At 35.8% G+C, this 20337-nt stretch overlaps 1 protein-coding gene across 1 annotated transcript; it reads left to right on the forward strand.

Annotated features, from left to right (window-relative positions):
- The first annotated feature begins 89 nt into the window (after nucleotides 1–89).
- Nucleotides 90–20110, forward strand: aldh2.2 (aldehyde dehydrogenase 2 family member, tandem duplicate 2). The gene is made up of 13 exons (XM_084414015.1): nucleotides 90–511; nucleotides 2269–2373; nucleotides 5351–5491; nucleotides 6287–6366; nucleotides 8630–8741; nucleotides 10646–10774; nucleotides 14333–14446; nucleotides 15019–15121; nucleotides 15850–16034; nucleotides 17812–17976; nucleotides 18953–19110; nucleotides 19237–19351; nucleotides 19619–20110. Exons 1-13 carry the CDS (start codon nucleotides 392–394, stop codon nucleotides 19649–19651), a joined length of 1560 nt encoding a protein of 519 aa, XP_084270141.1. The 5' UTR covers nucleotides 90–391; the 3' UTR covers nucleotides 19652–20110.
- Nucleotides 20111–20337: the final 227 nt, after the last annotated feature.

A 20337-nucleotide genomic window follows, 5' to 3' on the forward strand; every position in this document is an offset into this window, starting at 1 on the left:
ACAATTTAATTATTTTTTAAATATCTGTATTTTATTATAGGATTCGTTTGTTTTCTCAAAAAATTGGATTATGTTATTGTTATTGGATTAGTCAAGAGGACTTTTACACGCACGTCAACACTTGTTGTTGCCAAGTCCACTAGTTTTCGACATTTGTTTTGCATGTAATTCCGAGTTATTTGTTGTAAAAAAAAAAAATGATGTCCTGATATAGATCTGAAAAAAGGGATTATACAAAGATCGTGAATAACTGTAGTGTTCTGTAAACGCGTGACAGTGGACTGGTATTTAAACATTTGTTTCCTCATGTCAAAGATCTGGCAACGTCTCTGGCAGAAGCGAACGCGTTTGTGAAGTTCGAGTTCATTAGTTCAAGGCAAGCGAGTTCATAATGCTGCGCACGGTTTGCTCCCGAACTTTTCCACAAGTTTTTGGAATTTTTCGTATCTCAGCATGTCAGCATTCAACGATTCCTGCACCGAACATTCACCCAGACGTTCACTACAACAAGGTAATGGCCAAAATGCTGGGAATGCACATGCATGTTTATTCACACGCATAGGTAACGTTAGGTTTAGTAAGTGACATAACTCGCGTCTTATTAAACGTTTCCAATCGTATCATTATAGCCGCGTAACATTTTCATGTCTCTCAAATGTCTCTGTCGTCGAATCGTTGCGTTTAAATGAATGTGTGTGTAGAAGAAGACATTAGTTTAACAGGTTAACAAACTTGGCAGATTTTTAAACTCCGCCTCCATCACGAAAGTGCCATTCCCTGTTTATCTTATCTTCTTATCTCTCTCTCTCTCTATCTATCTATCTATCTATCTATCTATCTATAATAGATGATGAAGTTGGTCAGGATGTAGTACAAGTTTTTAATAAAAGTAAGAATTAAATTAGAATTTTTATTTGATAAAACTATGAAGAATAAAGAGGAATTTGAAAATGTATGGACTTACAAAGAAATGTTGTGCTTTGTTAGAGATGGTGAATAAATTTTTGCTAAATGTCTTGAGTAAAGTCTATGTTTGTTAATTGTTTTTAAATTATTTAATAAAGTGTTATAAAATCTAAAAAACTCTCTCTCTCTCTCTCTCTCTCTCTCTCTCTATATATATATATATATATATACATACATACATACATACATACATACATACATACGCGCACACACACACGTATATATATGTATATATAGAGAGAGAGAGAGAGAGAGAGCATGAACAAATTGAACAAGTGTGGAAAATAATTAAGTAAAATACAGTATATGTACTTTCAGTTGTGTGTGTGTGTGTGTGTGTGTGTGTGTGTGTGTGTGTGTGTGTGTGTGTGTGTTTGTGTGTGTGCGCGCTTCACTGTTTGGTCGACTCTTCCCTATTTTTGTGGCAGGAACTGATGTACTTTGCTGCTAGTGAAATGCAGTCTCTTTTTTCACCAAGTAAATATTGAGCTCGTACATCATTCATCAACTTTTTGAAGTTGGGACTAATAATTTCAAAATTTCATTATAATTAGGGCAGGTGGTTAAGAAGTGCAGCTCTGTTTTCGTGAATTAAAGTTAGAATTGTCTATCTTTTTTTTAAGTGAATTCTACATCAAAAATCTATTTAAAAAAATATTTATATAAATCTAAAAGAATACCATATATCTCTCCAAAACCGCACACATTGCAGAGTAAAAAGTGAAACATTAATAAAGTGAAGTGAGTAATATTACATTTGTATTGTTACAACCTCACATTTTAAGATGAATGTGATGCTGATGCAGAGATTAGACTGAGTGTGTTGATTTCCAGAATAATATAGCTGTATAATATAACAGAATAATTTAACTAGTTGAGCAAAGATGCTACGCTGGTTGGTGATTATATCATAAATAATTTTTGATGTTTTTGTTCACATTTATTTTGAAGATTTCACATTTTGTGTTTTTACGTTTTAAGGCTACAGTAAAAAAAAAAAAAGTACTTATTGTAATGTTGCTTTTTCACTGGAATATACTTGCAACTAATTGAAATAGTTTTGACACACTTATCATAGAATTATCATAGTTATCGCATAGTTATATAGTTTTTCCTCAATGTCATGCATCATCTTTAGTTTTATCTGTCATAATTTACTGCCAGTGCAATCATGTAAATATTTGCTCTATTATGTTTTTATTCATTGATTAATTTTGCAATGTGACAATAATAACAGTAAAAGTTGACTTTAACATTTTTAAACACCGGAGTGTGTCAATGTGCCTCTTTTTTCCTCTGCAGATTTTCATTAACAATGAGTGGCACGACGCAGAAAACAAGAAAACCTTTCCGACCGTCAATCCTGCCACTGGTGAAGTTATCTGCCAAGTCGCAGAGGGGGATAAGGTAGATGTTTGAACTATTCATTTTATATGGGAAGAATAATAAATGTCTTAAACCAACTGGTCTTGGCTGGAAAACTCCCAAGCACTTCGTGTCTGGTTAAACCGGCTGAACATCCAGATCTTTCTCTCTCTATACAATTCAATGAACAGGACTGAGAATTATTTTATTTGGAACAACCAAAATATGAAATAAAAAATTAAATCTCTTTTTTTAAACAATTGGTTTGATAAAAATATACTTTTAGTGAGTCAACTTTTAGATGAAAGGGGTGTCTTGCTCTCTTATGAACACTTTATGCAAGAATTCTCTTTTCCAGTCCCCCCAAGAGAATATGCCATTGTTTTTGGGGCAATTCCTGATTGTATAAAACCTTTAGTCAATCCTGGCCCTAAAGGTCCTTTATGCTCTCCACCTATATTTGACAACACTAATTTATTTGTTGATCAAACTCCTTTCAGCAGATTGTCAAACAAGAAAATTCGCTCAATTCTTAACAAGGATCAGATTTCTTTACCTGCTTGTGTAAGCTTTTGGAACAACAAATTTGATAATAATATAGTATGGGAAGATTTCTGGCTCCTTCAAAAAAGGTTATTTTTATCTAATAAAGTTGTTGAAGTATCTTTTAAAATTATTCATAATTGCTATCCAGTTAATTATAATTTTGCTAAATTTAATAATAGTATCTCCCCTTTGTGCACCTTTTGTCATCAGGTTGATGAGACAATTACTCATTTATTTTGGGAATGTATGTATTGCAAAATATTTTGGGTTGACTTTTCAAATTTTGTTAAAAGATATATGTCTGTAAACTTTTGTATAAGCCAAAAAATTGTGTTTTTTGGTGACTCTATGAAAGTAGACCCTTATCATTTTAAATTTATTCTCAACTTATTACTTTTTCTTGCCAAATTTTATATTCACAAGTGTAAGTTTTCAAAGAAAACTCCTTCCTTTTTCATTTTTAAGAAAGATTTTGATATATATTTGAACTCCTTGAGGAATTCTAAAAACTCTGCTGCTTGTAAGACTCTACGTTGGTGTCAATCATTTAAGCTAGCTTAATATTCTTTATGTTTATGTAATGTAACCCTCTTTTTTTTTTAAGTTTGGGGACCCTTGTGTTACAGTACAATCCATCTTTAATTATTTTATTATTTAAACAAACAGAATAAGATGTGAAAAATGTTGATAAAGCAGAATAATTAGGTAGGTAAGTGTAAATATACATGTGTGTGTGTATATATATGAAGTGCCATCTGAAATTTTCTTCTAGAATGATTATTTTTATCAAGCTTGTATATTTAAGTTCAATTTCACTTAAATGACAATTAATAGGTCATTTTCATTGCCATTTACGTGAAATTACTGAATTTAAATAAACGAGCTTGATGAAAATAATCATTCTAGAAGAAAAATTCAGATGGCACTTTTGCATCTGAACTCTTCATATATAAACATACATTATATATTGTGTGTGTGTGTGTGTGTGTGTGTGTGTGTGTGTGTGTGTGTGTGTGTGTGTGTGTGTGTGTGTGTGTGTGTATATAGGGCAAAAGTGTCAATGTCAAGGAATATTTTATACAAACGACTTTCTAATCCGGTTTTTGCATGTTTTAAAAAAAAGGAAACGAGGGATAAGTACAAATGATTTTGTACACAACAGTAGTATTCACCAGATAAAGTTGAAGAAGTCAACATGTAGAGCTCTTTTTAAAAATTCAAATCTAAAATCATACTTTGTTTTATTTATTTATATTCTTATCTAGTTCTCTGTAAATGGGAATAGACAGGAACATGCTTTGAACAAACACCCTCCGCTCTCGCTCTCGCTGCGTCTGCTGGACTTTCCTACACCAGATGTAAACCAGGAGCTGGGATTAAAAATAGCTATGCATGTTTATTTAACACATATCAGATACCCTGCTTATACTAAACAGACATCACCTCTCAGACATAATGTAATAAGCATAACTTCATAAAGACGCAGGCACTGGCATGATTAAACATGAAAATTTCAGTCTATGTTTCTTTATTCCCTGATGGCATGAATGAAGAACTAGAACGTTCCTGCTTTTTGTAAAGATATTCTTTTTTCTGTGTGGTTATTGTCTTATATGCATTGTTTTTATACTACTTTTTTTTTGGTTTTTTTTGTTGTTGCTATAATTGAATACTTGTAATATTTTGTCATGCATGCCAGTCATCAGACTCTTGGAGCTCCACCTGTGATAGAGTTGATGACCCCTAATTGCTAATTTACCAACAAAAGGGTAAATGTTTGTTGCAGAGCACAGAAGATAGCTACGTGCTGAAACGTTTGCTCTTGTTCATTTGTTTTTAATTCACTTTGCACTTTTTGCACTATGCAATAAAAAAATAAAAAAGTTTTGTAGGGCTGTACAATATATAGAAATATCGCAAATGTATATATCGCAATATGAATATCGCAAAGGCTTGCAATAACTGGGGTCATGAACTAAAGACAAAGAGAAAATCACTCTCTGCTCTCGGCTGAATAACTTTTGTAGCTTTAATAAGAATCAGGATATATTTAATTCATACAGTGAAAACAGCAGTGTTTTATTTTTACATTTGATTATTCAGTTTCTGTTGTTAAATAATCCTAATGTAGGATAACCTGAACCCTGTGGTTTACACTGATGTTAAAATAACACTTCTTATACTACAGTAAAACACTGATGTTCACTGTCAGAAGTTTAGGGATGTTTTCTCGTCACAAAAAGAATGTGAAACACATGTTGGTTATATAATTTTAAATATATTTGAAAGATAATTTAAGTTTATTTTACACACTTTAAGCATTATCGTATCGCGTTATCGCATTTTTCTTCAATATCGTGCAGCCCTAATGTTTTGAAGACTTCTGTAGTCTGTACTGAATTCAGTGTGTGGCCAGACACCTTCTTGCTCATCTTAGTCTGTTTCTCTCCCATGTTTGTCGTTTTGCTTCCAGGCGGACGTGGAAAAAGCGGTCAAGGCTGCCAAAGATGCCTTCAAGCTCGGCTCTCCCTGGAGACGTATGGACGCATCGGATCGCGGGCTGCTCTTGAGCCGATTGGCCGACTGCATAGAGAGAGATTCTGCCTATCTAGCTGTGAGTCTCTCAGACAACCTTTGACCTGTGTGCTGCCGTATAGACTTTGAGCTGATTTATTGTATGCATGAAAGCATTTTTTTTTTGTATGCTTCTGGCCAATCAGAGCAGAGCAGGCTCTCGGAAAGGCGGGGTTTAGAGAGACCGAATCCTTGATCGAACAGTTTCAGACACTGGGAGAAAAGTAAAATGTATATTATGAAAATATTAAAGTGTTTTTTTATTTACCTTCGATGCATGTAAACCTATTGTAGAAGACCTTCAAAACTCTAAGAAAAGGTACAAAATCCTTAAAACATATTTGAACAAGGAAACAATTAAAGAGCACTGGAAAAAATTATAAATGAGAAAGCAAACAAGGTGATGCATTCAGTTGCAGACAAAGACAATCAATAAGAGTCTAAACACTTTGTACTAAGTACAAGTTTTACTAGTTCAATATTAAGCTTCAAAGTGTTGTGTAATTGTTAAATAACTTGCTATAGTAATGACTATAAATCATGCATAATTACATGCAACTAATCCTAAACCAAACCCTAATCCTATAGTAAGTATATGTTGTTGATCAAATATCAAGGACACCTTAAAATAAAGTGTAACCCAGAATTACTTTTGGTTCCTTGCTATAATTTCCACACTGCTAGTTCATGGGTCCTGTCATCCTCATTTAAAAAACGTATTTTTCATTGTTAAATGCAGTTTGAAACATATCAGTTATCCATATCTGTAAAAAATGACTCTTGATCTACAATAATACCACCATATGTTAACATTATTTGTATTTTGTTTCAATAGGAACTAGAGACTCTTGACAATGGGAAACCGTATGCGGTGTCCTACAGCGTGGACGTGCCCATGGTCGTCAAATGCTTGAGGTGAACTTTCTGTCCTCATGGTGATTTGTCCACAGTGTTTTATATTTGCATTACATAATAATGATTGCATTACATTAGCGTCACATTGGATTTTATTCTAATATAACTCCTTTATCACTTGATTATTTGAAGTCTTGTCTCTTACAAGTTACTAATCAGAAACTTGTAAACTAATAAACTGGATGTGTTTTAATATTTAAACCAGGTTTATAAATTTGTCATCAATAAATCCAGGTTAAATCTCAACTGAATATTGCGTTTCCCACAACTAGCCATATTTTAACCATGTTCATACGTTTTAACTGAATAAATGTAATTGTTTTCACGAACTGATTCGTGCTGATTTTAAGCAATTTGAATAAGTGCATTTTTTAAATATGATTATTTAAATAAAATCTAATATTTTCAAATAGTTGATGAACTATGCAATTTTTTTTAGTTTAATTTATGTATGAATATCCAATTTAAGATTATTTCTTATAGCGCTTTTCACATTACATATTGTTTCAAAGCAGCTTTACAGAAAATATGCATCCCATTCCCATTAAGTTTGTTTAATTATGTGTAGTATGTGTAATGTACAGATTTGTTTAAATATGCAATTCAAATACATAAATCAAAATGTAGTGCCTTAAATTTTTTAAGTACAATCAACTTGGCTATTTAAGTCATATCAACTTAAATTACATTAAACTGACTTTAAAAAAATAGTTGAATCTTGTATAACGTACAAAAAAAGTGAAAAATTGCTTAACTTGTTTTAATGAGTAATGTAAACAAGTAATAAAAACTCAGTGAGGGGTTTAGCGCAATTTTCTCACGTCATGGGATCACAACACTAAGAGATAGTAAATGAAAGAGAAAATAAGTTGCTCGAGAATATAACTTTCTCTTGAAATTCAAATGAACTTTCTGAAATCAAATCAGCAATGGATAATAAAAAAGGCACAATCACTTGACTAGTTGAACATCATTTTTTTTATTAGCTCATTATTTTTTACATCTTGTGTTCACTCAATATCCTCGATTTTCTCTGTATCAGCTTCCTTTTCTGCTTTGTCCTCTTCAGATTATTCCTTCTTTTCTGCTTGACTATTGGCTTGTGACTTTGTAAACTCTTCTTCTGCTTTCGAGATATTTGCCAAAACATCCTCTGAAAGCCACGAGTCATCGTAGAAATCAGATACGCCTGATGAGGAAGCCGTTGGTGTGGATGTCGCCATCTTTTGTCGCTTTGCTGAACGTTCTTCCATTTATTTTGCAACAACCTCTTGTCGTTTTCTCATATATTCTTGCTCCTCCAAATCTTGATCGATACCTTCATTGATTTCTTGCCGTAATTCAGTGGAATTAATTGTGCTCATGACTCTTGTGAATACCTTCCTTACGTGTTTCTGTGGAACAATAGTTTTATAGGTGAAAAGGCAATATTTTTCTTATTTCCCTTCATATAAAGTTTTAATTAATTTTTGAAGCATAAAGGAAAGATTTTTGATCAATTCTTTTTTTCTAATATTATTGTAAATTTTAGAAGCTATCGACTGCAATTTGTTTCAAGTCGATAGCTATTATGGTTGCCGAGAAATTAGCAAAAAACTGATTTTTTTCTGGAATTTCCAGGAAATCCAAAATCTTTTCCTGGATTTTTTTTGTGCATTCCCGAGATTAGACCTTCCTTAACATAATGCCGAAAACCCGAAGTCTCTAGGTGGTCTGGTTGAGGAGTAGATAGAAGTGCAAGATTGGTGCGCAACAGAAATCATGAGTTGTTAATCGCAATTTTGTCCGGTGGAAACCTACAGTGTAGGCCTATTTTTTTTTTTCTTGTGTGAGTTATATATTTATTTGTTGCATTACTTATGTGATCTCTTAAATGGTGATTCTGTTTTTGAACTATTTTCATTCTTTTCAAAATAGAACAAAAAATATTTAGACAACAGAAATGGCATATACTACTGTATGTTGTGGTCTGCATCATATCGTGCGTTATCAAGCTTTATAATCTGTAATCCGATCTCAGTGGTTCCAAAGGTTGTTTATAGTGACTAGCGTGCATGTAAATCTGATAAAGGGGGTGAATTCAATCAGAAGCTCAGAACTCGTGTGTGTGTGTGTGTGTGTGTGTGTGTGTGTGTGTGTGTGTGTGTGTGTGTGTGTGTGTGTGTGTGTGTGTGTGTGTGTGTGTGTGTGTGTGTGTGTGTGTGTGTGTGTGTGTGTGTGTGTGTGTGTGTGTGTGTGTGTGTGTGTGTTGTTTGGTTTTTAGGTATTATGCTGGCTGGGCAGACAAATGGGAAGGGAAGACCATTCCAATTGATGGTGATTACTTTTGCTACACAAGGCATGAGCCCGTTGGAGTGTGTGGCCAAATTATCCCTGTAAGTAGATGCTTTGGGGATTTCAGAATGCAATGTGTATTTGCCGAGTAATACAATATACAGTCAAACCAAAAATTATTCAGACCTCAGATATCATTTTTGATATTTTTTACTAGTGAGTGCAGGACACTATAGTTAATTTATGTAAGTGAGGATAGCTGAATAAAGTAAACGGTGAAATATTATACCCAAACATTCTTCATGATTTATAAAAATTTGGGACCAAAAATCATCCAGACACTTTGACCTGACCATGTTTTGCTGAAGTGTTTCTTCTTTAATTGCTAATGCGACCTTTTCACACCACAGACTGAACAAAATGAAGCATTGCTTGTTAATTTGTTGACCTAAATTGGCATTATCTAATTGTGTAGTTAAATTTAACATCTGACAGCCATTCAACCTAATTCATCTGTGAGAGTCTAACAGAAGGATGGACAAAACCAGTGAAATATATAACTGATTTGATAATTCTGAGTTCTTGTCATGTTTTATTACCATCTTCTGTCTATCTATAAATTACTGGAACGTCTTTCTCTCGAACTCGAACCATTAGTCCTATTCACCAAACATGTCCTATTCAATGCGTTCACAGTCTCTTTCACCGCCATCATTAGTAGCCTATTCACAAACTGTTTGCTCAAGCATATTGTTTTCTCGGAGTTCACTGTGTAGCCTTGCTCCCTCAATCGTGTAGTTCAATGTTCCATATGTATTGTATGTCATTATGTATCAGTGTTTGCTTTTTCTACCATGCACAAATAAAAATGTCACTGAATTTTTGCTGTGTAATTGTAACAATGAGCACTCAAACACACCAAACCAATGATTACTGAAAACACACAAAACCTGATTTTGCACTAGTTTTCTAAACTATAAGGGAGGAGAGTAAGGGATAATGTACATCCAGCCGGTTGTTCTCTCAAAATAAACCCCCGACAGGGTGATGAAGACCCCGACGCGAAGCTACGTATTACTTATTTACATAAGTAAATAATTAGACACGAAAAATATTGATCTGCGTTTAAAGACCTAATACAATATTTCAACTCAAAGCTTCCGCGGAGAGAGCCGTTACTAGCGTGGCAAGTTCAAACTAGACGGACATTTAAGAGATACGTTATACAGTCATACACAGCATTTCACCACATAAATAATTATGGAGATAAGAGATTGATTTCCGAAAATTTTTTTTTTTTTTTTTTTAAATCGTACCTGTTTGTATCTTATAATTCAACAGTGTACAAAACCACAGTCACAAAATGGCAGCAGCAGCGTTTGTATGAACCAGGAGAGAGCGAGTCACGATACTGATAGTCACGACATCACCAACCCTAAAATGTACATAAACCCCGGGAACACGATTTATAGATTATCAAGACAGAATATGCTAATCAATGACTAAAAGATAACTACACATAAGCTACATAAATTCATCAAATAACCATTCAGAAATGTCTACATGTTGTCACTTCTTCTTGAGTCTCTCCATCATTGTCTGACTCCGGTTTGAACATAAAAGGCTAAAAGTTTTTGACATTTTCAGTGCATGTCTGTGTGAGGTAAAAGGACACGAGCTGTTGAAGCTCCGCCCCCTGTGCCGGGAGCAGCAGCTCATTTGCATTTAAAGGGACACACACAAAAACAGTGTGTTTTTGCTCACCCTCAAAAGGTGACATGCTATATATAGATATCTGTGGGGTATTTTGAGCTAAAACTTCACACACACACTCTGGGGACATCAGAGAGTTATTTTACATCTTGTGAACAGGGCATTATACCACCCCTTGCCTTTAATAATAATTATATCGCGATATATATTGATATTGAATTATTGTCCAGCCATAGTTTGACTGTACTTCTGTCTTTCACATGTCGTCTTCTCTGGATTATGTTTCTCCCAGTGGAACTTCCCTCTGTTGATGCAGGCCTGGAAGCTCGGCCCGGCTCTGGCTACGGGAAACACGGTGGTGATGAAGGTGGCAGAGCAAACGCCACTCACGGCCCTTTACATCGCCAGCCTGATCAAGGAGGTGACTGGCATGCCTACTGTATATTTGCACACTGAGGAAAATCCTAGGTCAAAAATAATGTTTAAATCTCTTTTTGTTTGTTATGCGTAGTGCAGCAGGGATTACATTTTTCTAGGCCAACCTGAAAGTCGCATCACCCTAGTTCCCTCGAGAAAAACCCTATTTTTCCATTGGCATTTGGATTATTTTAGAAAATAAGCTCTGTGACCAAGTTTATGATGTTTTGTTCATCATGACACAACTTTAATGAATTTTGAAGCATAAATACAATCACCAGAAGTAAAAAGTTAAACATGGGCTATAAAGGAAATACACCACGGTCACATGACTTCAACATCATCACTTCATCATTGTGTTTGTATAAAAAAACATTTTCCCTAAAAGTTTGAGTTAGAATAGTTTGTAAGAGTAATTAGACACAATGAAGCTGTGAAATCGATTAGTGAGTAGATGAGTTTATCTGTTCAGTGTGATGATGTTCAATATCACTGACAGGCTCTGTATATTTGCACTTAAAATAACTCATTTCACTCTTATGTCCTGTATAGAGAGCTGCAGGGATTAAGTGTTTCTGTAGGAGGTTAGCATCACCCTGGTTCCCTTGACAAAAACCCTGTAGAATTATTTTTTCAATGGCTTTTGGATTATTGCAGAAAATAAGCTCTGTGACCAACGAAAGTTTATGATGCTTAAACGTTGTATTCATCGTGATAATCTTCACGTATTAGCACAGTTTTTATTTTGAAGACTAAATACAATCGGCAGAAGTAAAAAGCTAAACGTAGGCTATAAAGGAGCTACACCATGGTCACATCACTTCAACGAAAGTTTCAAACTTTCCCTGAAAGTTTGGGTTGGAATAGTTCGATTATAAACTGTGAAAGTGACTATTGCGAGAAGATGAGTTTATCTGTTTAATGTCCCAGACTACCCCTGTTGTGCCATTTAAACACTCGTTAGCCTTTTTCAAAACCTGTTAAAGCTTTTAAAATTACAAGGGGTATTACTGATGTATTTTATGCTGTAGAATAAACCAAATTGAACCAAAAACACATTTAAAAAACCCAGTGACTTCAGGACGATGGAACCGTAAGTACTAAGATGCAACTCGTTTCCAGGTTTTGACCTACAGAAGTACGTCATCCATCGGCATCTATTGACAGTGTATAATTAATAGGGCTGTCACTTGTGATTATTTTGGTAATTGTAGTAGTAGTAGCTCTTTATTGTCACTTAGTCACAAGTACCAGTGAAATTTGCCATCAACCTGTCCATACATATACAAACATACATACAATATGACAAGGGGGTAGACAGGACAGGTAGACAGGGGATTGAGAAAATACAGCATGACATGAGGAGAGGTGAGGAGGAAAAAAGGCAACCCCCAGACTATGCTCCTATGAGGAGTACAGTGTGGGAACAGGAAAAAAAAAAACCTCAGCAACATTAGCACATAATCAGTACACTCTACAACATGAACACACAAGACTTGCAACAGGGGAGGGGGGTGGAGGTAACCCAGCACAAGCAAGCAGCCATCCGGTCCTGCAGCCATTTCGGCACTGGTCACAGACCCGCCTGTCAGACTGGGGGTACAAAGCGGCGAAGGCGAGGGATTGCGGGTGGGGGGTGATTGCATATCTGTATATATATGTGAGAGTTCGTGTATGTGTAGGCCTGGAGAGTCGCTACACCTGGCATCATAATCTAGGTGCCTCAGTCCGCAGGATTGTCATAGCGATACACAGCAAGTTGCCATGGAGTCAACCTTGATCAGGTCCCAGACAGAGTCCACAATCAGCAGGTGTCAGTGGGGAGTGGGGGAAGGAACGCAAGAGCGTCTCACTGCAGTGCTCTTCCGGGAGAGTTGTTGTTCCAACAGCGGCCTTGGCCAAGGCCAGTGCTGGTTGAGCGGGGCCGAAAGCAGATAAGATTGGGATTGTTTGGTCTTGGGGCGAGTAGCTGCATTCCAATTTACACAGCTCCTGGTCCATTCGGGTCTCCGAAACGATCCATTTGCCTTTGCAAAGCTGTAAGCTTCTCCAAGATGTTATCCATATAGTGGTTCATAGTCACAGTCTGAGTGCTGACAGCTCTGCCCACTGCTTCAATCATGACGGGCAGCATTGTGGGGCTTTGGACAGCTGTCACCATCTTCTTAATTCCTCGAAAAACCAGGGCAATGCCTAATCCAATCAGCAGAAGACCTGTTATCATGGTTCCGAATAGGACCCACCACCTCTGCCACGCGTCCATCGTGTAGCCAGCTGCGAACGTTCCGGCAGGGCAGTCAGGTTCCCCCGAACCCAAGCTTCTCGTCGAGAAGATGGTGTCAGTTGCGTTGAGAGACCAGTTGATCAAATCCATGATTTCTTGGTTTGGAGAGCAGTGCGGAGAGAGTCTCTCAAAGTACAAGACAGTAGACTAGACGAGACGAGAGGAGCAAAGCAGGGGAGGTAAGGGGGAGGAGAGGGAGAGAAAATGTGACCGCCTTCGTTGAGAGCCAGAAGAGAAGCCAATTGGTCGATTATTTTGATGATTAATCCGTTTTTATTTTATTTATTTTTTTATAAAAATAGACCTAAGCAAATAATACCCTTTAAAATGACTTAAATACATGTATAATAACAACGAGGCAATATCATTTGATTCAAATAAAGTATCAAAAGCAAGTTGTCATATAGTTTTATAGAACAACACTGTTAAAATGTATATTATATTATATACATAATATAAACAATCATCTTATGTACATTATGTATTATTACAAATGCCTACAGAGGGCGCCAACGGCCTGGTGTTGTTAGACTTTACAGCAGATCAAATCCTTGTTTAATATTGGCCAAATGACATTTAAATCAAATGTCCACTTAATCTTTAATATTTGGCCATTTCTTTATGATATAAATGTTACAGACACTGTAATTTCTTGGACAAGAACATGTGGGCATCAAAACATGCAAAGTTTAGATGTTTATTTTTAAATCGTGAAGAACCGTTCACATATTTAGAAAAATATTGATGTATTCTCCTGTGTTGGAGTAGGTTTATAAATGATTTACGTTACAAATCTGATGAAATGGTGCACATTGCGTTCCAAGGTGAACCCAAGCTCAGAGCACATGCAGAGTTTGAGACGCGCTTTACGCATGTAAATGATAACAGTTCATGTGGAGGAGCAGCAGTTACTGTGAACAAAGCTGCTCTGAGATGCACGTAACCTACATGCATGTAAACAGTTAAAGTGCATATATATTAGACATGCAGGGCATATATTTATTGAATTGAATCGCAACCTTTGTGAATTTACAATAGCACTATGCTATGGTTTTAATACATTGTGCAGCCACTTTCCGGTATTCCAGGGACTTCTAAAACTTGAGTACTCTAATTTAATAGAGGAATTGTGACAGCCCTAATAATGAACATGTTAAGAAGGCTATAATAGTGAAGCCAAACTCAGTGCACGATTGAACCCACCATCAAGTGCATGATCATTGTTATTTTGCTTAATCACCTAATCACCATCTTGAGTGTTTCCATGGTTTGTGGTAGGTGGGTTTCCCAGCTGGTGTTGTCAACATTATCCCAGGAATGGGTCCCACAGCCGGAGCAGCCATTGCTTCTCACATGGACGTAGACAAAATAGCATTCACTGGCTCCACCGAGGTAAGAGGATTTTCTTCAATAATGGATATTTCTTGGATATGAAGTACAATACTGTACAACCTTGTTCAAAATGACACTTTCTCTCAGTGTGTGCGCCATATAATATGTTGTAGGATTTCTTGTTCATACATAAATCTCATTACAATATTTAATACTTAATGTTTGGACATTTAAAATTGACACACCATAGCAATATATATAAATGATTGTCAAAGAGCAAATTTGTTCACAGTTTTTGTGTCTAAGACTTAATGTATGCACTTTTTGGTAAGAATGCCAATCTTGGTGAGTTATTTATTTACCCAAAAATTCAATTCTGTCATAATTTACTCATTTTCATGTTGTTCTAAACCCAAAAAGCATTACATTTTGATTACCTAAAGTCTTAGACTAGCAATGGAGGGACAGAAATCTCAAAAAATATCTTCGGTTGTGTTTTGAAAATGAACAAAAGTCTTGTGTTTGGACATGAGGGTGAGTAATTAATGACAGAATTTTGGTATAGTGGGAACCCAAGACTTTAATTTAAATTGCAAATATAATATTGGTTTTGTCTTATTATGGTTGAATAGGTAGGTCACCTCATCCAGAGAGCCTCGAGTACCAGTAATCTGAAGAAGGTCACACTGGAGCTGGGCGGAAAGAGTCCAAACATCATTTTATCAGATGCTAATAGTGAGTTCATCCGTTTATCCTGCAGCAGTTTTCCCAGCTATTTTCAATAGAAAGTAGCTGAAGCCTGCTCAAAGTCTCTAAACAGTCTGCTCTTTACTTACTTTTTCTTGCTCATACACTGTATTTTAATATAATATAATATATAATATAAAGCTGTTCTCATTTACATATTTTCTATCAGACAACAGAACAATAGTGACTGACTACATGTTAACCAGCAGTCCATAAAAGTTGCTAGATTTGTTGCTAGTCACTTTTTGACAAAAGTTGTGACATTGTCACTAAATTCGTGGTTTCATCTTGTGGTTTATATTTCTATCGCTACTCAAAAGGGTCAATAATACATTTTATTACTATCATTGTATTATTTTTCCTGAGGTCCACCTATAATGTTAGTACAGTCATTATTTAGTAGTACATGACCTTTACACCCTCTCCACACTTTTAATTATATCATCATTTATTCACCTTCATGTTGTCCTAAACCTGTATGACTTTCTGTTTTGTACAGAGAAGATTTCAATAAGAGGTTTCAACTGTTTTTGGCCATAAAATGAAAGCGAGTTTGGACCAACACTGGACACCAGCGACACCTAGACATTTTTCAAAATACCTACTTTTTGTGTTCCACAGTCATATAGTCTTCGATTAAAAAAAAATAGAAAGCAAAATTTGATTCCTCACATTTTTTTTACATTTTTCTAATTCATGTATATTTGCATTTGCAGTGGAAGAGGCAGTGGAGCAGTCCCATTTCGCCCTCTTCTTCAACCAAGGCCAGTGCTGTTGTGCAGGCTCTCGCACATACGTACAGGAGAGCATCTACAATGAGTTTGTTGAGCGAAGTGTGGAGAGAGCTAAGAAGAGGGTCGTGGGAGACCCGTTCGACTTGAAGACTGAGCAGGGACCACAGGTACAGTGGAGTGAGTGAGTGAGTGAGTGAGTGAGTGAGTGAGTGAGTGAGTGAGTGAGTGAGTGAGTGAGTGAGTGAGTGAGTGAGTGAGTGAGTGAGTGAGTGAGTGAGTGAGTGAGTGAGTGAGTGAGTGAGTGAGTACATATTTTGAGCACTGCATATGCAAATTGGTTGGGACAACTTTTCATAAATTGACATTTCATTAAAGGAGTCATAATGTTGTGTTACCTTGGATACCCAATGCTCTATTATAGTCTTTCAGGCACTTCTAAAAAAGAAAAGTGGAAAAAAAATAAACACAGAGCTCCTCAGACCCTTATTTCTAAAGGCATTATTGTCTTGCGAGATCTGATGCGATGTTTTGGCTGTCGTGGACGGTCATTATAATAATGCAAATGAGGGGCGCGTTGATTGGTCGTAGAAAAAATACACCATTTCCAGATACATTCTTACAGAAGCCCCACTAACTGAAAGCTATTTTCAAACTGCATGTTTTGCATGAGTTTGGCTAATAATGTTTAGTGGTATATTGTTTTCATACTTGCATTTAAACAGTTTTAGCCACTGAGCATGGACTCCTGTACCGTCACTACTGTAGCTGCTAGTGTAAAACAAAGTCGAAAGATGTGGCTAGCATTCGTAGAGTCCATTCCCCGTGTTTACCTCGAAGGTAACGTTACATACAATAGCCGCATTAGCAGTTAGCTGCTATTTGTTAACCACAGTAGAGCAATAAAAACAGTTTTACCTTTTCAATTTCTGGCAAGTCCCTGATGGTTGGGATGGCACCTTTTCCCAAACGGAGCTTCGAGGCCAAGTTCGCCTGATATTGCCCCAAATTTGTAAATGATTCCGGTGTAAAATGTTTAGCACACACACCTAACGATACGCCACTTGAAAGAGTTGTTGGGACAGCGTCATTAAAAATGAATTTCCTCCACTGTTCCCTGATAGTTTCGTCTGTTTTTGGTAGATAAAACACATTTGCATGTTGTTTGTGGCAGTCACCCACAGAGCATCTCAGGTGTGCACTCGATTTCTCCATCTTTCGCGAGTCGACTAAACTGAATCTGAGGGGGAGAGGGGGAGAGGGGCGGGCTTCCCGCGGCATAGGTTTGCGGTGTCCATATTTGGTATATCCTCCCCCGTCTTGACGTCAAGAGGGGGAAGAAATCAAAATCTCGTTTTTTCGTGCGCGTGCACGTGGCCTATTTTACAAACCCTGAGGTAAACAAACGCTTCACTTTTAAATATCGGCTTCCCGGCCAGTGTACAATCATTATGCAATCATAACATACATTGATTCTCGTGGAAAAGTGAAATTTCTACATTATGACTCCTTTAACTTCGGTAGGCTGTAGAACAAAGGATTTGTAACTCTTAGTCATGTGTCTGAATTTTCAATGATCATATTTTGGTGAAGGGTGAGACACCTGTCGAGTGGCTCCACATGTGGCTCGTGTGCCGTAGGTTCCCGACCACTGTGCTAATAATTTGGTAATTTAATTAGTATTTGGCAAATGTTATGCAGCATTCTGTCTGGTATGATTTCATTGCATTTGCAGTTGTTGTGGGTTTCTTCTTACCATTAAGTAACTTTCAGTTCCCCGTCCTGGTAATTAATTACAATTAACATTTAATCATGCACTGTATTGTGGGTTCCTTTGGTGTGAAAGCATCTTTAAAAGAACATAAATGTAACAAATTTCTGAATCACTCAATCAAGATCATAGTTCTCTGATATTGCATCCATTAGTATTTCTTCTCTTTACTGAAGGTCGACGAGGAGCAGTTCCAGAAGATTCTTGGCTACATCAGCAGTGGGAAGCGTGAGGGAGCCAAGCTCATGTGTGGCGGGGGGGCGGCAGCTGATCGCGGTTACTTCATCCAGCCCACGATCTTCGGGGATGTTAAGGATGACATGACAATTGCTCGGGAGGAGGTGTGTGTGTTTAACCTTTTAACGCATTACTAGGGAAAGGGCATTTCCAGATCAACTTCCCAGCTCTCATTAAGCTTACTTTAGATTTCTATTGGGGTTCCATTCATCTTTTTTCCAGATGTGCTTGTTTAATATTTCCTGCTTAATAATCAGTCCTAACTAAATAATTGGTAATAACGACAATGAATAAATATTAACATAAATATCGAGTTCAGTCATGAAACTCTAGGGGGCGCAGGCTGATCAGTCCTTTGCATGCAATCTGCAAGCAATCACATCATTACCACATGGCACAAGCTAATTGGCTGATCCAGCAGCCAATGAGATTGCTTGCTCAACGTTTAAATAGTCTGGTTCAGGGTTGGCTGTAAGCTTGTTATATCAGAGTTCCTCTGAACCCTCCACTCCCCAGCTCCACCTGCCTAGATCTGCTACAGGATTTATGTATTTCTATTTGTGCATCAGCAGCATATTTTACGCTATTTATTATAGTGTAAAATATATAGTGTGTCTGTGTATCTATTAGCTGCAGCAGCAGCAGTGTAGCAGATCTAGTCCACAAAGACCAAATACATTAACATTGCAATATTTAATAACATGCTAAAACTATTCTGAGAGTTGTCACGATTGAAATAATTAGTATTAACTAAATACATGTCTGTTTGTGCAAAAAAAATATATATATATGTTAATTGCAACATTTATTAATAAAAAAATTTTTTTATCTGTTCATATTATTTAATGGACCAGAGCTAACATGAACCAACAATGTTATATATATATATATATATATATATATATAATATTATATTATATATATATATATATATATATATATAATATTATATTATATATATATATATATATATATATATATATATATATATATATAATATATTATTTATTTAGATTCTATAATATGAGTATATATGTATATATATAAATATAAAATGCTCTTCCCTTTCTTTGCTGTTAGATCTTTGGCCCTGTAATGCAGATTCTGAAGTTTAAATCTCTAGAAGAAGTGGTTGAGAGAGCCAACGACAGCAAATATGGCCTTGCAGCTGCTGTTTTTACCCAAAACATTGAAAAGGCCCATTACATATCCAATGGCCTGCGTGCTGGCACTGTGTGGTGAGTGTGTGAGGTGCTTTATTATCTTAAAGAAAATGGATATCTTGGATATTGGAATATCAGACCTCTCGCTGCATGCTGAAACGTGTTCACATCTGGCTTGTACTTGTGATTTGATCTGATCAGGATTAATTGTTATGACGTGTTCGGAGCGCAGGCTCCCTTCGGAGGCTACAAGGCCTCGGGAATCGGTCGTGAGTTAGGACAGTACGGACTGGACAACTACACCGAGGTCAAAACGGTAAGGTTTTACCATCCGGAAAACGAAAGTGCTCTCATTATTCATAATTCACTCATTGTAAACTTTAAATATCTGGATTATAATCTAAAATAATTCCAAAGTGATCAAAATTCAATTTAAAAGATGTCATGTAGGTTAAAGATATATTTAAAAATGTGTTTATTTGTACATGCAGTGTTTTAGATGTGTATTTTGGGCAACGATCTGTAAATTGCAGCTATCATTAACTATGCACTCATTTTATTTACTAACTCTTTTCCTCCACAGGTTACAATTAAGGTTCCTCAGAAAAATTCATAAATGGAGAAATTCATTTAGAGAAGCCGTCATCTAATGATTAGAGTTGGGCCAGACTATTGAAATGAACATTACTCTTTAAATCTATTTCATTAAATCAAATAATGTCTTAAGTGTACTGAAAAAAAAAAATATATATATATATATATATATAGGCTATATATGATTAGTACATAAAAAAATTAAGTTCTAAGAGTGATGTTACAGAACTTATTATGATTATCCACCTAAAAACAAAGGTTCTGATTTTATTCTGTTTAATTCAAGCATCATATAGACAACATAATCACACCAATTATTTGCATGAATAAGCTGATTTGTGTAATAAATGGTCCAATTCTTTTTTTATTAATTTTTTTCATTTTTCTTCATTCATTTATTCTTAATTTGCTGATCTAACTTTTCTGATTATATTTTTTTGTAATAACATGCAGAAGAAAATAAACGAATATCAAACAGTAACAGTCTCTGTGATTTTGCAGCATTTATTGTTAGATATGATCTGATGACCTGAAAAAGAAACAAAAATAAATAAAAAAATGACTCATTTTGTTTGGATTCACAGATTAAACTTTTATTTATTTATACTTTATATTTGGTCATTTTAGAAACGCTAACCATTTGTATTCTCTCTCTTTCATCACTAACACCATACTCTGGTAAATATGGTAAAACTAGTGTATTCTTAG

The sequence above is a fragment of the Rutilus rutilus genome, assembly GCF_951802725.1.
Source record: "Rutilus rutilus genome assembly, chromosome: 7".
Classification (NCBI taxonomy): domain Eukaryota; kingdom Metazoa; phylum Chordata; class Actinopteri; order Cypriniformes; family Leuciscidae; genus Rutilus; species Rutilus rutilus.